Genomic DNA, 24,061 nt, shown 5'->3' with positions numbered 1-24,061 from the left:
CTCTCTTTTACGAATGTGACGTAAGCTTGTTGAGATGCGCAGTGGGTTTCCACGGGATGAGCATACCCTTGTCTTTATACCATGGGTTGCCCTAAGAATGAATAAAAATTTCCAAACGAATATAATCCCCACTAGCCTGCCGGTGTACATCTAATTGGCCCTTTTCCCCTTCCACGATTAAGACGACTTGCCGGCGACGCGATGACGGGAAAACCACGTATACAAAAAACTGAGCTATTGATTTAGGCAACCCTTTAATCGATGCCGCGCCGAAGAAATCCCCTTGACGAATAAAACCGTTACGCGCGTGTGTTTTGTGTAAATAATAATTTTTCGACCATCTACGTGTTTATGTCGTGCACGACGTTTTTTTTATTATTGAAGAGCTCTGTGTAACATCTTCAATCATTGAATACGGGATGACAATTGTCAATCAACGAGCTTGATTCATATTTAAGATTAATTCATTCATTTATCTCGTCATTCATTAATCTCGTCATTCATTAATTATGTTTACACAGATAGACTGGCATTAGCCACGTGGAAATGGTTAAGTCAAAATGTATCTGAATGTTTCGCGTTCTATTGATAAAGAAATTATTAATTTATTTTTATTGCGTCTCTCTCTCTCTCTAAAATTATTAAAAAAATTTAGAGAAACATTTCTACGTATATCTTAAAGAAAACTTTCCGATTAATGGAAATTTATAAAAAGTTTTATATTTTTGCATTAAATATAAAATAAATAATTCTGAACAAGTAGTCAGCAGTATCGTATTCGCGTCCTCAATTTCCAGCAGACACTTTAAAATATATTACAACATGTCCAAACTTGGTCATTGCTCGTACAGAATTCGTAAGCAGATTCCCTGATGTACTTATTTATCAAATAGCGTCGTCTGCGACAGAATAATTTTACCAAAATTTCTCAAGATTACCTTGTACGGTTTCTTCAACGACGAAAAAATGTTTAAGTGGTTTCATTACGTTTGTGAGACCTTGTAGCCATTCGCGAATTTCAATGTAAATTCAATATAAATAGTAATAGTGAGTTGAACCATAGAAAATATGTAAGATCGAATAGAACATGTTTTAAGCGTAAAGCAGATTTATCATACTATCATCATACTATTATTGATATTACTATATTAACTCGCACTAACTTTGTGAAATACAATTTGCCCAAATAGTTTTATTTGAAAACTAATATGAATCTCGCATATCAGCTATAAATTAGCATTTTCAACGTCTCGAATTAAGTGTCCTTTTTTACTTTTACAACTACAAGCTTCTTCTCTAGAAGCTTCTCTAGAGGTTGGCCTTTAGCAGTTTCTTGATGCAAATTTTTGTCATTCTGGCTATAATCGCTATCGCCTCATTGCACAAAAGTCCTTTATTTGCGAGTAATGCTTCTTATTGTTGAAGGGATACATTCTGAAGAATAAAAATTGTCCCGCAGCCTGTATGCGAAGTTAATTGAAAATAATGTGTACCATTTATCAAATTGTGCCACGATAACGTCTTCGTTGAATATTTTTGTATTGTTGATACTTTAACCAGCGTTTCATTAATATTCTAAATGAATATTCTCGTTATGTCGAGGATAAAAGTCTGACTCCCGAGTTCTTCGAAACGGAACGTTGTTGCTCATTATTCATTGTGCGACATCACGCGATATCATGCTTTTACCGTTAGCAAGGACATTTACCGTCTATGCTTAACGGGATTATATTAATACAATCCGCGTATTTTAATTGAAATGCAAATAATTGAAAATTAATAATGTAGTTTTAACTTTGTTATTTTTTGAGGGATTATTTCTTCGTTCTACTTTTGCTTTTAAAATTTTATAACTCTATAGGTAAATTGTAATCTTTTTTAAAATCCTTTTTTTGTTTAATTACTTATTTATTTAAATAAAGTAAATAATTATAAGTATTTATAAAGAGTGTAAAAACTGCTCACACGGTCGAATATATTTGATTAATATTGTACATATAATATTATACATTAAATATTACATTATTGTGAAGGATATAATTTGCTATTTCTCGTAATACATAATACAGAATATTATAATTATTTATCATTAAAATCCTGGATTTTATTTCAATTTGATGTATTTTGGATAAAATTTGGAATTACTAAATTACTGAATAATAAAAGGTATCTAATAATCCAGCATGGAAGTTGTAGGCATTAATTTATCGATTTATGATTATTAACAAAATTTAAATATTAATAAAAAAATTACATGTTTAAATCTATTTTATGTCATAATATAAAATGTAAATGATGATACGATGACAAGTATTGATTGATTCTCAGAATCTTCATCATTTTTTAATTTCTTAAAATCGTGTCAATTTTTCTTTACTCTCATTTCTTCTGATATTTAATTTAATATTTTAATTTAATGAAGTGATAGAAACGTGATTATCATTGTTTTCAACTAAGAACTATTTTTGGAATACATATTATAAATATTTTTGTAACAAAAAAGGTAGTTTTTTTTTAGTTAAAAAAAGGAGCGTGAATACGAAGTGACGATATTTAATACAGAAATCTTAGTGGAAAGTTAAAATGAAACCCAAAAGAAGTTATGTTCGTGCAATTGATTTACCCGCCTGTGGAATCTGCGATCTACTTTTTCTTTTTATCAGCGAACCGGTTCACCGGTAAACGAGAATAGCCGCTCGTAATTAATGAACATAATTCTCGTTGTGTGCAGGATTGCGAAACTGCCCGAATATGGAATACATTTTCGCGTTATAACATAATATCTTCCGACGTACGCAAATCTTGATTTTTAATATCTCGCGAGTGAAGTAATTCATCATCCGTCCGATTACATCGCATCGTGACGCGAGATCACTGAACTTCACTGGAACTTCGCCTTGGAGGAAAGCGATTGCATTCGCATTATATTCCGCCTGCAGGATGTCGTTAGCGTCTGTGCGTGGGTCTGCATTGCTCCTGTCCTGCATATAAGAATTCTTTGTCGCCTTTATGCCTCTCATCTCCCTCGACTTTATCCTTTCTAATATTTTAGTATTTCTTAGCATTGTAGCCTCTCTCTTTACTCATCTTCTCTCCTGAGTTCGATAAAAAAGATTTATCATATTTGTCATTCAAGTTGAAGATGGAATCGTAACTCTCTGCAATATAAATTCCAACGCAATTTAATTAAAGCAGTTGTCAGTTTCAATAAATGTATTTCTTCTTGAAAGGAATATTTTTATTCTGTTTTTCCTTTCAAGAAATCGTGGAAGAGCAATTTTAAAATACAATTTATTAAATGACAAACGTTTTATGTAAACTGATTACAAGATATAATACTAAATTTAATTTTCTCTTATATATTTTTCTTTTCTTTTTTCTTTAAAATTAAACTTTTAGCTTCTCCTTTTCCTTTTTTTTTCTCCTTTTGCTTTTCGGTTTATTGTAACATATTTTATTCGAGTCTTTTCATTCCTTTGACAATAATGTGTATTTATTGCTGCATCTGATGCTTTGTGTTATTACGTGCTTAAAAAAAATCTTCAGGAGAGATATTAAAACACGCGAGTATAATAAATGTCTTTTTCTATTTTTCTTTCACGCCGACTTGTGTAGGAGCGAAGACACATTACCACGCATTGCTCATTAGTATAATGTCAAGGAGAGAAGCAACGGTGACACCCGTTATATTTATACGAAATTTTTTCTCGAGTAAATGGTGTTTATTAATTTCAATTTCAATAATAATCGCTGTTATGCGCTCTCGCTCTCGCTATAACTTTTCTAATCAATTTCCTGGTCAGAACCAGGAAAGGAGCTCCGTGCAGCTACTGCAGTCGTTCGTTTGCATAACGTGCCTCTCTGCATCCCGTTATTAATACTCGATTTGCAACCGTACTCGCGGTTGAGTATGAATCGGATCGAAATGTCGTCGAACGGGAGCGTAGTGTGAATGTAATCAGTAGGTGACGGTATATAAAAGGTTGTGATTGAATAACTCCTTGTAGAGTCAGGGCACGTGTTTTATAGTCGGCAACCGGTATGCATTATCTTCAATCCATGTGGAAACAGCATGCTAAACGATCCGGGATATATTGGCTATTAAGCGTCGTAAATCGATCTATGTCTGCAAGATCGAAAGTTATCGACGCCTGGCAGCCGCGGTTTCCTTGGCAGGCGGTTAGCAATTTTGATTACAGGTAACAGGATGACAGATATTAAGACTGAAACGAAGTGTACGGGTAGCATACATGTACCTTTCAATCACGAACATATAACCGGCCTTGGAATTATTCAGGTCTCACCAAAAGTGTTTTACGAATAATAGTAATCTACGATCGCGCGAAATTAGTGGGCGAACGATTGAATCGTTAAACTTCATTAACCCCTTCTTGCTTTAATCAAACGCGTGTAATACGTAACTGCATCTCGCTTCGCGATTACTGCAATTGAACAATTTGCCGTTTTTTTTATTTCTTAGTTCTTTAATCCTTCCGGACGCGTATATCTAATTTAAGATTACGAAAGGGAACATCTCTTCTTATTTAGCAACATCGCGAAACAAACGCTCGATGAGGAAAATAGAGAAGTTCGTTGCATAAGCACGATCTGCAATCGCACTATCAAACTTGGGCGTGATCGCGATTTCGTTACCATGAAGTGGTTGAATTCGGGGAAGAAATCGATGAGCTCAATGCGAGAATGAAATAAATCCATAATCCGTAAAGGTCTCTCTTTTAAATTGCGAAGTAGCAGGAGGACCCTATGAATTATGGATTTCATTTTTGCATTGAGCCACTCGATTATTCTCCATAGACTCGAGATCGTGAGTCGTCGGAAGGCGTACTCACGTGAACAGCGTAAGTTTCATGGTGTCGGCGGCCTAGGGCGGATTCTGTTGGTCCTCTGCGGATGCCCTTCTGAGGCGAACGTGTGGAAACCACCGGTTTTTGTCGGCCGACTGTTACCACTGGCGCGCGGCCCGCGAGGGAATGAATATCAGGCGACAACCAGGTGGAAGGAAACCGAAAGAGCACACCACTGCAATCGCGGAGGCTGTGTACTTTGGAGTGCCGAGTCGAGTTTCCCCTTCTCTCTATATATATGGCACTCTCACTCTGCCAGCAACCACCCGTGCTAAAGCCGTCCATGATAGCGATACATACGGGACTCTACGATATCTGATACGTGCACACTCACCCCCTTACGTCGCATAATGCGTATGCAATGTCGCGAATACCCGGGCTTTTACGTTATCTTTTGCACAAAGCTCGAGTGGAGGACTATTCACTCGCTTTATCTGCACTGAAAAAAGAGTCTGGCTGTATTAATCGGAGTTTTGGTTGAAAATGAACCATTCAGAATTTTCTGGCTGAGTCTACACTATAATTCTTATAGCTGAGAATTCTGATCAATATGATTCGTACATTTTCAACCATGAGAAATTTTTCTCAGAATATCTATATTTGTTACCCTAGAAGTTTACTACGATCAAATCCATTAATATGTTTAGGACGATATTAGCATGTACTATGACGTGATGAATCGAGATATTAAAGACCCAAGTGGGACAAAATCAATGACAAAATGGCTTTAAAGTAATATTTTTTTTGTCAAGATTATTTCAGTCACGATTCATTTTAACGTCATTTTGACTTATCGTGGCTTGTTCTGCTGGAGGAATGCTATTAGCATATCACAACGCAATGAGATCAAGATATCTTTAATATAAGTAAAATGCCTATTTGAGTCACAGCGGATGTTATATATAGCGCGTAAATTAAATATTTATAACGCAATAGATACAACGATAGATAGCCAATTGAGATGTACTTATCAAATGAAATTAATATAAACACGCATGTTACTATTTTAATGTTATAATTATATTTACTATAATAATACTATATAATCTAATATTACTATTGTAATATTATTTTATTGTATTTCAAGATATTTTTGTTTCGGTGTCTTTGTAATTACTTTAGCAATCGCATTTTTTGGACAAAGCTATCAGATATTTTAATTACTAGAATATATTAGATTTTTAAGCAGTATTAAAGAATTTGGAGAGGAATGAACAGTCTTGGGCAATAACGCACCTTTTCACATTTCGATTGCAGAACATTAGCCATATGCGATGGTGAAGCACATTACCCGATAAATTGACGACAATATTTTCGAAGGTATTATTTAATTATTTTATTTTATTACGTACGCAATTTGTCATAAATCTCGAATAAATATTCTGCATTTCTGGATAGGGAATATTACCGGCTGTTTCTCTTGAAGTACGTTAAATAGTAATGTCATTTTCGAGTGATCCCGAGATCAACACGCGCGATTTTTAATTCTGTTTATTTAACTAAAATATATTACGCCCTTTTTGCTAAAATATATCTAATATAACAAGAAATATATTACATATAAACGTATGTGTTGTTTAAATTTGTATAATATAATAATTTATTTTATATAGAAATTTATAATAAAATAAGTTACTGTTATTTTTATATTATTAACATGACGTGAGTAATTTATAAATATTAAATTTATATAAAAAACTGTTTTATTCGAGAATATTATATTGCCTTTTGCATAATGTTATTAAGTAATTAGTACCCACGTGATTTTAATAATAACAATAATAAAATAACTTTATTAAAGCGCAGGAAATATGAAGAATATATTATATATGTGCTGCTTATAAATCTAAATCTTTGATGTAATTAGTACAATTAAAAATAATAATCTAATATTCTAAAATAAAAAGAATATTCTAAGATAGGAGGATATCCGATGATTCTGTAAAATACAAAATGCATAAATTAATCTTTCCTAAAATCTGAGAATAATCGAATATCAATTATTTTTTCATTTCTTCTCTTTCTCTCACTCTCACTCTTATTCTCCATCGAATCCCGAGGAGACGAAGGTGTATAGCTTCTCCTATGAGCTTCCTTTCCCTTTCATTCGCGGTTAGAAAACGGTCGATGCTGTATACCCACAGTTCCCCATGTGTTACTTCTTTTTAATGTTTTCCGTCTCTCTCACTCTTGTCATCTTCGCTATCTCGATTGCCGATGCCACGCACACGCACATATTTCGCGAAATTTATGCCATGCTGGAATCCGTGGCTCGTCTTCGCCCAGCGCGATGTAAATTCAAATTCCAACGGTCTTGCTGCCAATGAAACGGCAAAGATATTGTCCGGCTAGCGGCCGGAACGGACTGGTCGCGATCAAAAGAGATTACGCTATTGCATCCGGTTGATCCATATTCAGGAATTACTCGATCGCTCGTCTCTCGCTTTGACTCACGGCCACGTCAGGTCGCCGTGATAGCCCTTTGGGATGCGAAAAGGTGTCGCCGCGAGGGACAACGTATCTTAGATCAGACTACGAGCAGTGAAAGTAAAGACACGAACTCCTACAGCACGAGGTGCTGTAGGCAAGAATGTCGTGGCACCCTGCTGCTGCAGGTTCTTACGGCGATGCCCTATCGCCCGTTTCGTTTTGTCTCCATGTTGTACAAAGAAAGCACCAGATCAAGTGTCTGTCTCGATGGCCGTGAAAATCTGATGTTCTCCGTTTTGCTCCTTTGAGAACTGGTCGTTTCTCTCAAATTCTGACCGAGGTGAATAACGGCGGAAACGCTTAGTATCAAACTCAAAAAGTTGATGAATGAAAAAAAGACATGAATGTTACAATGGACGAACCCGAATAAAATTTCTGTGGCTGTCATATAAGTAAACGAAGTCTGCATCGTCCATCATTCATATGCAGATCGTAAAATAGTCATTGGAATTTCGACAAATCCTCTCGCAGTAATTTACGTCTTTCCGCGAGTTTTATTTCCTAATATAAAAAACTGACGAATGAAAATATTAGCAAACTTAGCAGATAAAAATTTAAGAACTTTAAAATTATGGCTTTTTTATTGAAAAATCTTAATCTACTCGATGGAAAACTGTTAATACATGTTGAATATAACAGATAATTGACGAAAATATATGTGCCTGTTTGCAAAGATTCTCTGAAGATTGAAAGAAATGGATAAGAAGAAATTCCGCGCGCAACATACATATAATTTATATTTCTTGAATGTATTTCTTTGACGCCCCAAGCGATTGTGTTCGCGAATGTCGCTGCAAAGGCCATAAATTACAATGATCTACGGAAAGCTTTCTTAATCGTCCTAAGACAAGAATTCTTTTTGAAGAAGGCTTATTCTTGAAATTCTACATGCAATCAATAAATTAAGAAAAAAGCAATCGTTAGAAGGACTGGGAATAACTTTTTAAAAATATTTTTTGTCAATTTCTAACCTCTTTTTAAATTTATTTGAAGTATCGATGTTTTATAAACCATAATTTATGTTTAAGATAATCTTGATCGAGCATTTTGAAATCTTACATTAATGTTTAAAAATTTTTCATTTTCATTCGCTTCTTATTCAGAAAATCTTTTTCAACTTTTATTTAAGGAATTTAATTTCAAATTTGTCAAAACAAAGACAGCAAATTCTAAATTTTTTTTCTAATTTTAAAATAGTTGAAATCGATTGGAATAATTTAGAAGTGTTTTTTAAAATATTACTTATGTAACATTAAAAGGTCAAAATATTACAATTCGCCTGTTATCTAAGATATTTCCAAATTTGTGTGAATTGCGACCCACTTTATAAAATGGCAAACACCTATGACTTATCTATAGGTTTAGCAAATATAAAAAAACGAGAAAACGGGAATTGATTATCATTTATCTATACTATATTATTATTTCTAGTTTTTAATTCTTTATTGAATATAATTTTATAAATTTATTTTTCAAAAATATATAATAAAGTTATGTATAAAGAATGCATCTGTTTCCTGTTAATGATTTTTGTTGGTGATAGCTTTGACGTCGACAGCGACGCGAGTTATTTTAGGCGCAAGGAGTTTGATAATTGTAATTTATTTTGAAATATAATTTTGATTTCTACAATTTTTAAAAATCCAACTTTATACATATGTATATGAAATTATGGGGAAGGGCGCAAGTTTATAGTTAGTAAAATAATGAAGTGTAATTTATTATTCTGAAAATTTATGTAACCTATTAGTGTTGCTATCCGTACTTTGGGTATCTCTGATCTAGGGCCACTTCGACCAACTCCGATTAACTTTAATTGACGATTAGCCCATTGGATTTGACTAATCGCATTTGTCAACGACAGATGCCATTGGCTAATTCCAATGGACTAACCGCCGATTAAAGTTAATAGAAGTTGGTCGAAGTGGTCCTCAATGCATTAACTCGTTAAATCGATTTTTTAAAATATTTCATGTAATCATCTAAAACTCACGTCACAATTTTTTTTGTTAGGACAGTTAAAATTAAGCTAGATTTCAAAATGATGAGATTATTATCAATATGTATATGCTTATATTAGTAATAGACAAGAAAAATTTTAAGAAGTATAAGTTCTTTATTTATTTGCGTGAGTAAAATAGTAAATTGAAATAGAAAATCTTGAGAGATACAAAATTTTAAGGGAAATTACGAAGAAAAATAGGGAGGGGAAAGTGTATGACACTATGTTAATTCCAAAAGGACAACGATCCATAAAAGAAGAAGAAAGTGCTTATCTGAACGTAAGCGAATCTCATATTAATTTGTAATCTGTCGTAAGTGATTTCTTTGTGCTGTCGAAAGAGAATAAATAAATATTCGACTAAGCGTTACATCGAGATCAAACCTCGAAAAGAAAGTTTCTGCTATTTTTTGTTGACATATCCGAATGACAGATACACCGATCAACGTATCGCCCGCGGCTCGCTTAAATGAGGGAGCGGTTGGTTCAGCTCGTTCATCTCGATCGATCTCATCTATTCAATCGATCAAACCACCCGTTCGATACTTTATTTTGATAACAAGATCAGGTTCTGTTTTTTTGAGCGGCGCCAGTTTGGCATGCGTCTAATTAGTTTACGATGAAAGATCGATATTTGACATAATAGTATAAAATTTGTAGCATATAAAATAATGAAAATTGTATATAATATAAAATGCTTTAATAAAATTATATATATTGTTTTTATGGAATAATTTGTGTTTAAAGATAAAAACACATGTCAGTTAGAGGTATATAACGAGACTTGATCGGTATAATTTTTTTCTTTTATATTTGCATTAACGATGTTATATGAACAAGATTTCTATATAGTTGCATTAAATCAATTTTAAAAAATTATTTTAAATTAGCCTAAATTTATCATAAATTGTGTAAATATAATCTTTCTATTATTTAAAATACACGAAAATTAAATACCTTTTAAAGGTTTTTCCGTTTCTTTACGAGACAATAAAGTAGAACTCTCTTAACTCCATCACGAGCATGTGTGGATCTCTGTACGGTATTTGTGCTGTCATCTATCGTGTATCTTTTTAAGCAAATACAAGCAGAATAATTTTTTATTTATTACGTACTTTTTAGAATTTTATAAAATTGCGCCAAAAGCATTTAACTTTTCTTGCATGCTTAATTATTTTATTATATATTATAATAAAAACTTTTGAAAAAAAATAATAAAAACTAGAACAAATTTATTACTTGAAAATTATCGATCGTTTGCTATTTTAAACATTCTCTTGGTCAGTAATGTAAAATCTGTCTTCATGAATTACAAATTGGACATGAAATGAAATCATAATTACGAGTTTCAGAAATTATTTTATCAATATTGTGCTTACCAACAGTGTAATTCTGCGTGCATAATATTTAATTAATTAATTTAATAATATTTAAATATATGAAAGTTTTATCCAATTTTTAACATAGACTAATCAAATTGTGCTAAAAATACCCAGTATTTACCATAGTTTACTGGAATATATTAAAAAAGATATTAAAATCTATCGTTAGTGATACGCGATTCTGTCGGTAAAAATTAACGAAGATTGAATTTTAGAATTCTGAAATGTCAAAGTCTCTTTAAACGGTTTTTCTTTACCCAAGTATAAAATTTATCGAGCATAAAAATTCCTACAAATAATTTTTTTTAAATTGTGTGAGAGTTTAATTTTTATACAGTATTTTTCTGACACATGTTAATTAATTATTTTATTAAATAATGACTACATCATGATAATATGAAATTTATATTTTAATGTTAATAATATACGTAACAATATTTTTGCCCCAAAAAATTATTGCAATGCATCATTTCTTTTTATAGTTGTGATTAACATATCTTTGAAATTGAAATCGGATTTAAAATGTCAACAATTTCGTCATGCATTTAACACTGAAAGATTCTATATAGGAAAGCTAGCAAGAAATTGATTTAAAAGTTTATATTTACATTGTATTGTGGTACACAATATTGAATTTTTAGAAGAGAGAGGCCATTCAGACACAAATAAATTTAAAACGCGTTATTCCTGCGCATCGATTTTCGTATTCATTTCAATCTTATTACTTTTTATCGTGCATAAAGTTACACATAACAATGCTGCTCCCGAGGATAAAAGTCTGTTCCTTCTTCCTTTCCTTCTTTTCTTCTTTTCTCCTTCTTATCTGAGTATATTCTTTCCAATATTTTGAGAAGAAATCTCAAAGGGGGGCTCGTCTCAGTTCGAGCAGTGGCGCCATCGACAAGCGCACGCATCTCGCCGCGAACTACGAGCGTCTACGAGCTACGGAGGCTGTCACTTGTTGCGTCGCTGTCGGGTCCATCGTCCGTCCCGTTTCGCTCCGGCTCCGGACCCGGCACGCTGCTACCGGTCCACCCGCGCTTTGTTTTACCGCGCCGAAGATCGAGTCGCCCCCGCTCTGTTTCGAAACGCGACGCGTGCACAGTGCGGTGATTACGCGCGCCGCGAGCGAAGCGCGTTCCTTCATCCTCCGCGCGCGACCGTCCAACGGTATCGTTCACCTCTCGTCGACGCCGATCTCAGCGAAAAATTATGGTGAGTGCAACGCAAAGATCGGGACTCCGCGGCAACGGCGGGAGATCGAGTCGCACGCCGGATTCGGCCGCGATTGTGCCCGTTCCTCGTTGTTTGAAGTTTGAAATTGTGCGACACACGTGACATGCCAGAGTGCGACGATGTGATTTACATAAGTGGATCTTCATTGAAATCCGTGAAATACTCAAATTAATCCATATATTCTATGCATGCATTTTTTTTGTCGTGCTCTCTTTAATCTTTTTACTCGTTAAATTATTTCTTTTCATCAGAATTTGCACACGAGACAGTTTCTATTATACGTTATCTGAGAAATAATCTATATCTCTCTTTAATCTCGAGACAATGCAAGAACAAAAAACAGTTACGTAAAAACAATCGTTCCAATGTCATTACTTCGTTATGACTAAAAGAATCATTCTTATCTCACTGGCATTGAAATGAATTCGTCAATTTTCAATTTTTCTGTTTGTTAGATTATTCCTTTGCATCTGAATTTTCGTACGAAACAGTTTCCGCGTTATTTGAGAAATATCTCGATAATCTAATACCTCTTTTACTTTAACCTCGACAATGCAAGAACAAGAAATAGTTACATAAGAACGACCGTTTCAATGTCATTACTTTGTTATGACACTTATGACTAAAAGGATCATTCTTATCTTACGCCGCAAAAATTACAGATGATCTTGATTGTCAATTCAATTATCAATTTTTTCTTAATATATGTATATATAACATTCTCATTCCAAAAAAGATGCATTTTTTACGTGAGAACTTTTCTTATTTTATGTATTTATTACACACACTTGAGGAGAATTTTGCGACCTTCCGTGATTTTTTTGTGTTCTCGTTTGGAATAAGTATATAAAATAGGCAGGAATAATCTTAGTGATCGGCAGTAAAGAAGCTTCTCCGAAACACCGTACGTGCTGCTCCTTTCAATCACGGACGCGCAAACGCGCGCAATGCGCGCAAAAAGAAGATAAAAAAAAGATGCACCGCCCTCGCATTGCAAGCAACGATAGACGCACTCTCGTCATCGTCGCCGTCTGTCCCGACTTTATCTGTTCCTCGTACTCGCATATTCTGCCTCCGTCTCGTCTGTTCCGTTCTCCCTTTGTCTCCTCGTCTGCCTCTCGCACGAACAGGCTGCATCCGAAGTTGCAAGCGTGTTGCTGCAGGGAGAATCCTGAATTCACGTCGTACGTTAACACGAGCTGCAACACGAGTTGGCCGCAATTACCTTCATTTGCGGATTGTTCGATCGATTTTGAAGCCGAGTTCAGCTCGGCAAAAATTCGACCCAATTCAGCATTAATAGTTGCAAACGTTTTTACAACGTAACTACGATAATTCTGTATATATTTGTAGCAGGATTTTGCAGGAAAAATTATTAAAATTATAGGAGATTAGATAAAAGTGAAGTTTAATCTGTGAAAGTTGATGTTTTAATTGCACATGAATTTTATTAAGGATAACTAAAGATCGAACTTATTAGATAAATTGGAATTAAAAGATTCTCGGGGAAAAATTTATTTCATTAAAATTATCATACATAATATTATATAATAATATTGAATTTTATTAGATGACATCTAATAAATTTTAATATTATTATATAATATTATTATATAAATAACATTAATATTATATATATAATATTTACATCATTTATATCATTTATATTAATATTATGATATTAATATCATTACATAAATGAAAATTACTGCATTATCAAAAGCAACGCCCCTAAATCTCTGCGCCTATGCTTTGCCTTAGACAGCATTAATGTAACCGTGCTCCTTGATTTCTCTCTTTCTCTCTCATTTCTTCTTTCTCCTTCATATTTTTTTTCTTTTCTTTCTCCTTCTCTCTATGTTCCTGTTTCTCATTTATTTTTTGAAGATTCCAACAGTGAAAGCAGTAATATCAACATGTCTCATTTATAACAAATTATTTGTGTGTTAAATTAATTTGTTAATCCCTTTTCGTTATTACCTTTTAATATAATAGACATTGAACAAAATTAGCTTTGGGTTTCTATAGTATTGACAGATTCGATATATCGATTCCATTCTCTCGTAAAATCGTTAACTGATCATACACATTTCATTGTTGCAAATTTTTTTTGCTCTGAAAAAAATCTAAAACACAACAAATTTTTGCTCTCTCCAGAATACAGCAAAATTTTCTCTCTTCGCTGTTTTCTTTTTCTTTTATCGTATCTTCTTCTCCCCTTCTTTGATTCTCCGTAGTACATTCGCGTACACGAGTTCTCTCAGAAACCAGTTTCCAGCTGTCAGCGTCCAGTTTCACCGCTCCGATATACCGATACATTACGCTGCGCATGCAGCGTACACGCATTTTTTATTTGTGCATGAACGCATGCGTTGCATTCATCTCGATCGTTACGAGAGGCGTGCCGAGTGACCAGCGAACTTGAACTTTTGGTCATTCTGAAAGGCATCGTCAGGAAGATGTCATAAATTTGCAAGGATTCCCGGGGCTCTACCCGATGCGCTTTAATGCACTATTTCCCGATAGGTTGCTTTTCCCACGATTTTTCTCTGCCAACAAAACTTACGTCATTTTGCACCTTTTCTCATGGAAAATGTAAAAATTTAGGATGATCGAGTACTTATATATCAGGATTGTGCGGTATATTTTAAAATTACGTTTGCATGGAATATTTATGTACTGTTTGTGTTAAGCCTATACGAATTTTTTTCATATAGACAATTAAGCAATGTCAAATATATAAACTATTGGGAAAGTTACTTTACAAGTCACTTTTTATATAGAAATTCGGTATAATAAGTTTGGATTGTTTTATTTTTTATATTATATTTTAAAATTTGCTCTAATTTTATATTACTTTTTGTATTCAATTTCTATAAAAAACACATATAAAGTAATCTAAAAAGTAACTTATAAGTAATTCATATATAACTTTCTCAACTCTGAGTTAATACTTATACTTACGAAATATTACATCACGATTACTTTCTACATTTTGCTTTACTAACAACAACAGAATTGAACAAATTAAGCAATAAATTTATATAATCGAGTCAGACGAACAGCCTGCGTGACTTAATATTAGTGCTACCTATTAAATTCACCGTGTAATTACTCACAAACAGTGAATTAAAATGTATTAGGTACCGGATCATAGAATCTGGTTACCTCATTATATTTTACGTGTAAACGCACAATTCTGTTATATGTACATTAATATATTTGAAATATTATTCTCTTAATATAAAAAAAATTATTAATTTTAATAAGATAATTGTTCAGTACAATGTACGTTGTGCTACAATTTCTCTTTTTTTATTTCGCATTTTTATAGATTATCTGCTTGTGATGTAGACTTATTTCTATATTTCTTATACTTCAATCAACGATAAGTCTCAACAAACTATCGGCACTGTGGCAAACTCTGTTCTATTGTCTTCGAGCTCTCTCTTCTAAAGTATAGATCTCACGACTCTGTGCAAGAGATCTCACGTTCACGGGAACTTACCGATAATGGAGAAGCGATTCGAAGTATGGAAGAGAATAGAAACTATAATAGGATCCCCGTAGCCTTCCGCATCGCGAGAATACCACGGACGTTTGTAAACGATCGTTAATCGGACCGAGTGTGGTAAATCGAGGCGCCCGTTGCTCTACGTTCGGAGAAAAGATTGTTGCCCGGCTGCCAGAAATAATTTTCTCCCCCAACGAAAAGTGAAGGGCGCCTGCACCGAAATAGGCGGATGTGAGACGAACTGACGCTTTATGTTCACGTATTCATTCATCGAAGCGAGAGAATGGACAGGAACGCAGGAAGAGGAATCGGGGGTGGAGTGGGATCTATCTGAATTTAAGGCTCGGTTAAACGGTGCTTGTTTTTGTTCTTCAAGTTTGAACTCGATTGTAAGCGATACCGAGTTGTGATCGTAAGTCGTTCAGAAATTTGCAAAATTTGTCAAAATTGCATTTCGAACAAAGTATATCACTCGTTACATCTTTTATTTGTGAATAATCCCATTCCATAAATGTCGCATAAAATGCAACAAGCCATTTTTCTTTTAAAGTAAAATTATAATCAGCAGATACGTGCAATAATCTCGAGGTAGAATATTTAATTTTTTTATCTTGATCTATTTGAGAACTATAATTTCGTAAAACGAAATTCTCGAACAAATTCTGATTAATTTTTCACCTACCAAGAACTGTGTTTGACTTTTATTGGTCCTTCTATCTAATTGATTTTTTAATTATCGAGAATCCTTCGTATCTTTGTTTAATTTTTTTGTTTGAGATGAATCGAAGAGCATTTCTCTTCGCGTACACATATATATATTGAGCAAATGTTTTGATTAAATCAACAAAGAGGCTAACAAGAATGACATTTTAGTGAGCCCAAGTAGAATTTTTAGTTATCATAACCAGCTGAAATTCTGTTCAATCCCACTAAAATTTCATTCTTGTTGGGTTTTCGTTGATGTAATCAGAACATTTTTTCCACTGTGTGATGGTACGTGCGACGTTAAAATTTCATCGAAAGGTGTTCCGTAGAGAAATATATTTCTCAGATTGACCAGCGTTTTTCTGGGCCTCTTGGAACCTTTCTTTCATGAAAATCTCTGCTGAGGCAGATGGCGGCAGATGGTGGGCTACTGGATCAGGTCAGATCTCGCAGACAAAGAGGATCCGAACCTGCCGACGCGACGTGAGAGGAAGATCCCCACGGTGAAACGCATTCCTGGGCTCAGGATTGGGCGGCTAATGTGCACGTACCTGCAACAGGCACTTCGTGTAACGGGGTCTTCACAATCGGCGCTTTGTGGCAGCGGAATTGCCGTTGCACTCGCTCGTACTCGTTCATCGGCGTGTTAAGCCTTGTCCTTCGCCCTTCCGCATTCATTCTGGTGTTCTTGGGAGTTGATTTAAGCGGCGATGACGTCATTGTCGTTCAAGTATCTCGGGGACCTTCGCAACTCGGAGATTTAGGAGTGGCACATAAGATCTATAGACGGAACGTGCCATGTGTCTTTCGAATCTTTAATATCATCGATACGTTTCCTCATAATAATCTATACTTGATATAAAGTTGTGTTTATTACGAATCTAATAGTTAGTATTCACATCTTATATTCTACGCTAAATATCATCCTTTAACGTGAAATTATCGTACACATCCGATCTTGGTGTAAGACGAATGAAATACGGAATGAGAGACGATTATAAAATTAAAGAAAATCAGTTCATTTATTAAGTTTTTTTAAAGAATAAATTTTGTTGTAGAGTTTTAAACATGCATATTTTATATATATATATATTTTTTTATTTGTTCGTTATTATAAATTTTTAATTAGTTTTTTAATTATTTTTATTTATATTTATTTATTTATATTTATTATTGTTTCATTTAATAATTATACATATTGAAATATACAATTAAAAATAATACGTGCAATTATATATTGCATTTTTACTTAATTCTATTAACATAATGCCATGCATTTGATATGTTTATATTTGTTATTTATTTTAGCAAATTACTAAATGGTAAACTGTTTATTGACATTTTATATTATGTTTTGCGTTTGTATATTGATTGCAAAATTAATACGTATATGTTTGTGCCAATAGGTTACTGAAACGTCTGTCTTTATTTACCGTACACTCATCGGAATTATTATCAAGCCAAATTATGGTAATTATGTTTCGTATTGGGCAATCAGTCTTCGTCGAATTTTCAGTTAATTTTATCATGAAGCCGTATATGTATTCTAGGATAATGAAATACGTGCGAGCTCGAACAATGCAGTTAAAATTAAGCCCGGAAGGAAAATAATTTCTTGCGACTCACCGCTTGTAATTGCAATCGTTTCTATCCAGTTGTATATATGATATCATGCGATCGCATGGGGGAGAAAAAATTATGAAACCACTGCAAAATCAGTCGGAAATAGAATTTGGTACAGTTATCGATAATTCTGTGGATGTGATCGGTACAGTATTATTTCTCGTTAATCTGTCGCGTAACAATTATGCAATAATTCTTATTACATTGCTCTGTTACGTAACATTAATTTGTTAATTATTAAAAGACGAAAACAAGTAGGATAGCGTTATTGAATTAGTTTTATGTAATGATCTTTAGTCTCCACATAATTAACAATAATAATAAAGGACTCTTGATATTAATAAGAAATAAATATAATAATAAGGCATATAAGAGTCAATATTGACTCTTATATGCCTTATTATTATATTTATTTCTTTACATAATCTTATATATGAATTTTAACAATAACATATCCATTTATCGACGTAAGAAAAAAGTGTCTCCAATTCTCAGAAACCATGGAAAAAATATCTTATTTGCAATGCATAACTTTCATTGACTAAATTAAGCTCACATTATGCTTTTTGTATTCATTAAGTACATATGATTGATAAAAATCTCGTTAATGAAATCTCTGAATCCACACTCAAAAATTTGCATAAGCATATACATACACATTTGACATTGCAAACATGAGACAAAAATAGAGAGGGGGGGGGGGAGAGAGAGAGAGAGACGAGAAGGGAAGGGATAGAGAGAATAAGAAATTGCGTGCATTTTGTCGTACACATGTGCATTATGCAACGATGCTTGTTTCCTGGCGTAATTACGCGTTTTGAATTTATAAATATTAATGAGGCATTCGTCTAGACATGGGTATCCTGCTCCAAATTGTTGCTTCAAGCGATGAATCTCTTTCATAAAAAAAAGAAGAAATCGGAAAATAGATTGTATGAGTATTATGGACGAGAAATTGCTAAATCAATAATTCAATGATTAGCATTATGAATCACGAAAAGAACATTCTATTATCATTATGCAATTATAAATGTATTTCGATATGAGGGGATTATGTATATTTTACAGTTGGATCGTTATATATATAAAAATATATATTATATGTATCTAAAAGTTAGACGAAAAGTTAATCCTTTATTTTATTAATAGTTGTTATCGTGTGGTCATATTAATGGAATTTTGTATTTGTATTGAATTATTAAATAATTTTATAATATATTATGAGATAATCTAGAAAGAAGAGTGTCATTCGTTGTTTATCGATTTCGTTCGCTTGTTGAATTAATAACTAGATTATGGAACGACCACTGATAATGTAATCGCATATTGTATTGATTAGGCACGTATCGTTGTTCAACGAACAATGTGCGATGCATGCATAACAATCACTACTGCGACATTTTATCTGTCATTTTACCTACATTTTGTATATTATCACGACGTAGCTTATCAAATATTTCCAGTTCTATTAGATTGTTTTAATTTATTGTATTATATTCAAGCAATTAATCTTTCAAAGTGTAATATCTAACCTGATGATTTTACGCTCTCATATCTTTTATATGTGAATAATATTATTCTTATTATTTTGTTTTGTACATGAATGATATTTTACAAAATTATGTGATGAGGCTTTTTTTCTAAACGACAAAAAGTAAACATCTTGTTTATTGCTTGTTTAATGTGTCTACCTTATCGACTACTCTCGCTTTCCTCTCTTCTAGTACCCGTCGTTTATCGACAGTAGGAGTACTTGATGTTTCCTGAGCCTGAAGAACTGTGTCACCGGCACAATCGAATGTATTGTGCCAGAATTCCGCATTCAATGTATACACATTTTGTGAAGAATAATAGACATTTGAGAGAAAGAGAAAGCAACATGCAATTAATTTAAAAATAAAATAGAAAAAATACAAAAAAAAATAGAAATTAAATTAGCTACATGCTATATTTGATATAAGTATAAATAGAACAAGATAGCGCAAACTAAAACTTTTATCTTTTTTATTTATATTCCCTAAAAAAAGTTGCATTAAGAAAGAATATATGAGAATAATTTTAGGGATGGTTAATTAAATGATAAAATACCCATTTATAATCACATCAATATCTTTTATTTTGAAATGGTAGCATAAATATATAGTTTGGAAATGGTTCATCTATTCTATAGAAACTGTTTTAAAAATAAAATATAGTACCACTTGGGTTTCATATTTTAATTTGGTACAATTTTTGTTCGAGGAGTGCATCTATATTTGACATCCTTTCTTATCACTTTTTTTAAAAAGAAAATTTTGTAATATACTCTACAATATCTGTTTTTAACGTTAATTAAAGTAATATTTAATTTTTTTTTTAGTTAAAGTGACATGATTTGAAGCGATGGGCTTTAATGTTGTAAGTGGTACAAAGTGATGCGTGGGTAAATATACTGTGATTGGAGCAAATATTTACCAATGCTGATGTGGTATAGCTGCACAGACGATAGCATTATACATAATTCAAATCTTCGTGGCCTCGGTATTCCGCTATTGAATTTTTTCGTACAGTAGAAGTAACACACCGGCGTATCGAAACACGGCCGCATACTCGACATTTCTTGCGCAAGCAGTCGTTTACCTTGCAACTCGAATGCACCGTGTACGTTTGGTCGATAAATTATGACCGCACGACCAACGTATTGTTCAGTAGAAACGAAAAAAACGAGAAGAAAAATGAGAAAACAAAATAAATATCCTGAAATGGGTCTAAGAATCGTGAAAATCGTGGAGATTTGATTCGATATGAGAGAAATGAAAATCACAGGATGTGAAGGTTGAACAGCGGGAGACTCTCTCGGGCGAATGATCTTGATTGACGGAACAAAAAAGAAATACATCTTGCGATCGAAGAAGGTCTCAGAAGATCGAAAGGCCGTCTTCATCACAAGGAAACTTTAAGTCTCGTGCCTCTCCTTCACATTACAGATCGAGCACGTTATCCCACGTATTTGCGGAACGTACGCTGTATCGCGACCGTTTCTATTTGCTATACGATAAAAAGTGCGATAGACGTGAAACTCTTTCGTCATAGTATGGCAAAATATATGGCGATCGTTTTTGTAGCTTCCAATATTTTTAGTTGAAGGGTTTTTCACAAAATCCGAACAAGTCTAAAAAGTTCAGTTCTCAGGAAAAAACTTCTTACCTTCAAGCTGTATATTATATAAATATGTTAAAATATAGTATAAGTATGATATTAATATTATAAAAGTTTTTCTTCGGACATATAGTAAGTATATAGAACAAATAGGCTTTAATTAATATTTTGAACACACATTGAAAAAAATATAAAACTCCTCTCTCTCTCTCTCTCTCTCTCTCTCTCTCTCTCTAGACTTGTTCGATTCTTGCTGAAATTTTATATTTAGGTACTGCCTATATTTATTCTATTAATATTTAATATTTATCTCTTTTTTTAATAACATTAATAACGATGAAGCTGAAAAAGAAGATCTAATTTAAAATGAAAAGTAACTTTTTTATTTTTTATTTACAAAATTTTACAAATCGCTCTTAACAAAAACATCCTTTTGTAAATGTTAAACTTTATCCGTTTTTATATTTCCCGGTTTTTACCGAAGAAAATTGTTCACGTTGTGACGTTACTAATAGAGACCGATTAATGTTTTAATTTAATGCCATAACCCAGATTTTTAAAAATGAATTTATTTGGTTTTTGTAGGAAATCCTTCAGTTATTTCTTCGATACGCGCGATGTATTGGGAAATTGAAAATCGCGACAAATCGAAAAAAACCTTTGTAGAACAAACGAATTAATACGTTCTCTAAAACTGAGCTTTCCCCTGTCTTTGTGGATATAATTTTCGAATGAGAGATGAGAATAACCGCGGTGGAGAATAGTCGTCCATAAATCAGAGATAAATCACGTTATTCTATAGAATCGCGATAATACGAGTTGGCGATAACTACCTTCGCGGTAATTCTCAATTCACACGCAAGGTGCTTTAATTAAAATTCCACTTGCTTGTTCAGCTTAATAGGAATTTTTCACTAGCCTCCTACATTACCAGGTGGTACCTGTCTGTTCCTATCTTATTTATAATACAGAACATATGTACATACATAATTTAATTTCACTGAATAAGTAATACGTTATAATATGTAGAAAGAATGTATAATTACACATGTTTAACATTACATCCCCGATGAAAAATTTTCTTAAAATTTTTTGCATAATTTTTCAGAATTACTCTTTTTTACAACTTTTTAAAAAAAATTTTATTTTTTATACAAATTAAAATAATTTTCAGAAATGCTGAGAAAGTCTTCTCTAAAACTTTGTTATATCCTGAAATATTCTAAGATTTTTTATTCCATAATTTCCGAAGAAAGTTTATAAAGTTTGTAGTTTAAGTTTTCTTTGAATTATTCTTTGAAAAATGTTCATAAAAATTTTTAAATATAAGGAAATTTTAAAAATATCAAATGTATATATATATATATATGTATGAGAACATTTTTTTACCAGAGATATTATAGTGATAATGCGATTGTTTTATAAAACATTTCCATTGAAAAGGAATTGAGTCTATGATGATTAATTTCTAAATTGATTATAGCGACAAATTACAAATTATTCTGATAATAATTACATTAATTACACACGTATTAGATAGAATTACACAAGTGATTAAATTAACGATTACTATTTCTCAATAATCTATTTCTCATTAATTTGCGATTTGTTTTGAAAGAATAAAAAAGCAAATTATAAAACATTAATAGATTTTATATTTAATAAATAACTCTAAAATAAATAGCAGATTTTTGTACTTCGAATAGAATCAGAACCGAACATTTTGTTAAGAATTCTATCACATGTCAAACTGAATCTTCCTCTGAAGCACTATTGGCTGTGATCAAGAATCGGCATCGGGCCTTTTATCAATGACTGAGAATCACTGCAGTTTCTCACCGATACGCCGATGTGTCATTGGTAAATACATATGTACCTGTAACTTGCGTGTTATCAGCGTTTAACACGCAGCTCGCTCACAATCGTGTCTTCGCTCGCGTGAGAGAACTCGCGGTGGCTCCGTCTCTCTGCACTCGCCAGTTTACGGCCAGTTTTCTCGTCCATTCTCTCTCTCCTCATTATTCCCTACCCTCGTCTCGCTCTTTCTCGCGTTCCTATAGTTCCCCCCCAGTATTCTCTCTTTCTCGTACTCTACGTATATTATACGAACAACTCGTAGTCAGTCAGTACAGAGACATCGTTGCCGGCGCCTCGTCCGTCTCACTCCCTCCTTCTCTTCTTCCTTCTCTCTCTCTCTCTCTCTCTCTCTCTTCTTCCCCGTTCTCTCAACCTCCACCCTCTCTTTAATTTCGTTTAGTTTTTCTTCCATCATTAAGCATGCCGTGTTATCTCACCTCTCCTAGAACCGGCGCCTGTTTTATTTAAACGTTCTTATTTGCGCGCGTGTCTCCGCTTCGTTTAAAATCTTCCTTTATCCGCGAAGAAGAAAATGCCGCGGAAAATCGCGCTCCATTTGTTAACAGTGCGACAGTGGCAATGACAGTGTGCTTGTGTCCAAGGTGTGACGACGATAAGAGCCCCTCCTTTCTTTGTGATAAAGTGTTAATCCATCGTCAAGGGATACGTAAACCGGCGAAACGGCGTCCTCGGTTTCTCCCGGCGAGACACATGTATTCGGTAAATGCGCTTGGAAAGACATAAGCAATTCAGTAGCCCACTTTTTCTAGCGAAAAATGCATTCGCAAAAATCACAACGCCTGCTTTCTTTCGTGACGCGAAAGTCACGCGAGAAGTCATCTTTTATTCCGATTCTGTTTTGCATTTCGCGCTCTCGTATGATTTGATTTTCAAATAAATCCCGAAACATGGGACACAACATAAATATGTAAATATCATTACTTTTGTCGGCTTTTTACAATGTGCGCATCTCGTTACACCGAAAGAAAAAGTTTTTTTGTGACTGTATATGTTAGTATAATTATGATTATTACTGCTATAATGTCAGTAATATAGTTAGCAATATATATTTATATATATACACACACACATAGTTGGTGATCGGAAATGATTATATTTATCGTTATTACTACACTGAAAAAAAAGTCTAGTTATAGCTATCAAATATTGAGTAAAATAGTTTCAACTAAATGTTGAGGTAATATAACTAAACATAAGTTTACCTTTACAAATATTTAGTAAATATTAC

The 24,061-nt window shown here is 33.3% G+C and overlaps 1 protein-coding gene across 1 annotated transcript in view; it reads right to left on the bottom strand.

The window, feature by feature from the left end:
• The window catches only part of LOC108767910 (histone deacetylase HDT2), a 10,048-nt gene extending 4,986 nt beyond the window's left edge, over positions 1 to 5,062 (bottom strand). Inside the window, exon 1 of the mRNA XM_018518053.1 lies at positions 4,851 to 5,062. Within this exon, the coding sequence (XP_018373555.1) occupies positions 4,851 to 4,870 (20 nt within the window). The 5' untranslated portion in view covers positions 4,871 to 5,062. The remainder of the gene's footprint in view (positions 1 to 4,850) is intronic.
• Positions 5,063 to 24,061: the final 18,999 nt, after the last annotated feature.

The sequence above is a fragment of the Trachymyrmex cornetzi genome, unplaced genomic scaffold (genome assembly GCF_001594075.2).
Source record: "Trachymyrmex cornetzi isolate Tcor2-1 unplaced genomic scaffold, Tcor1.1 scaffold73, whole genome shotgun sequence".
Lineage (NCBI taxonomy): Eukaryota > Metazoa > Arthropoda > Insecta > Hymenoptera > Formicidae > Trachymyrmex > Trachymyrmex cornetzi.
Note: the sequence above shows the minus strand (reverse complement) of the source record. Positions and strands in the feature narration are given on the sequence as shown.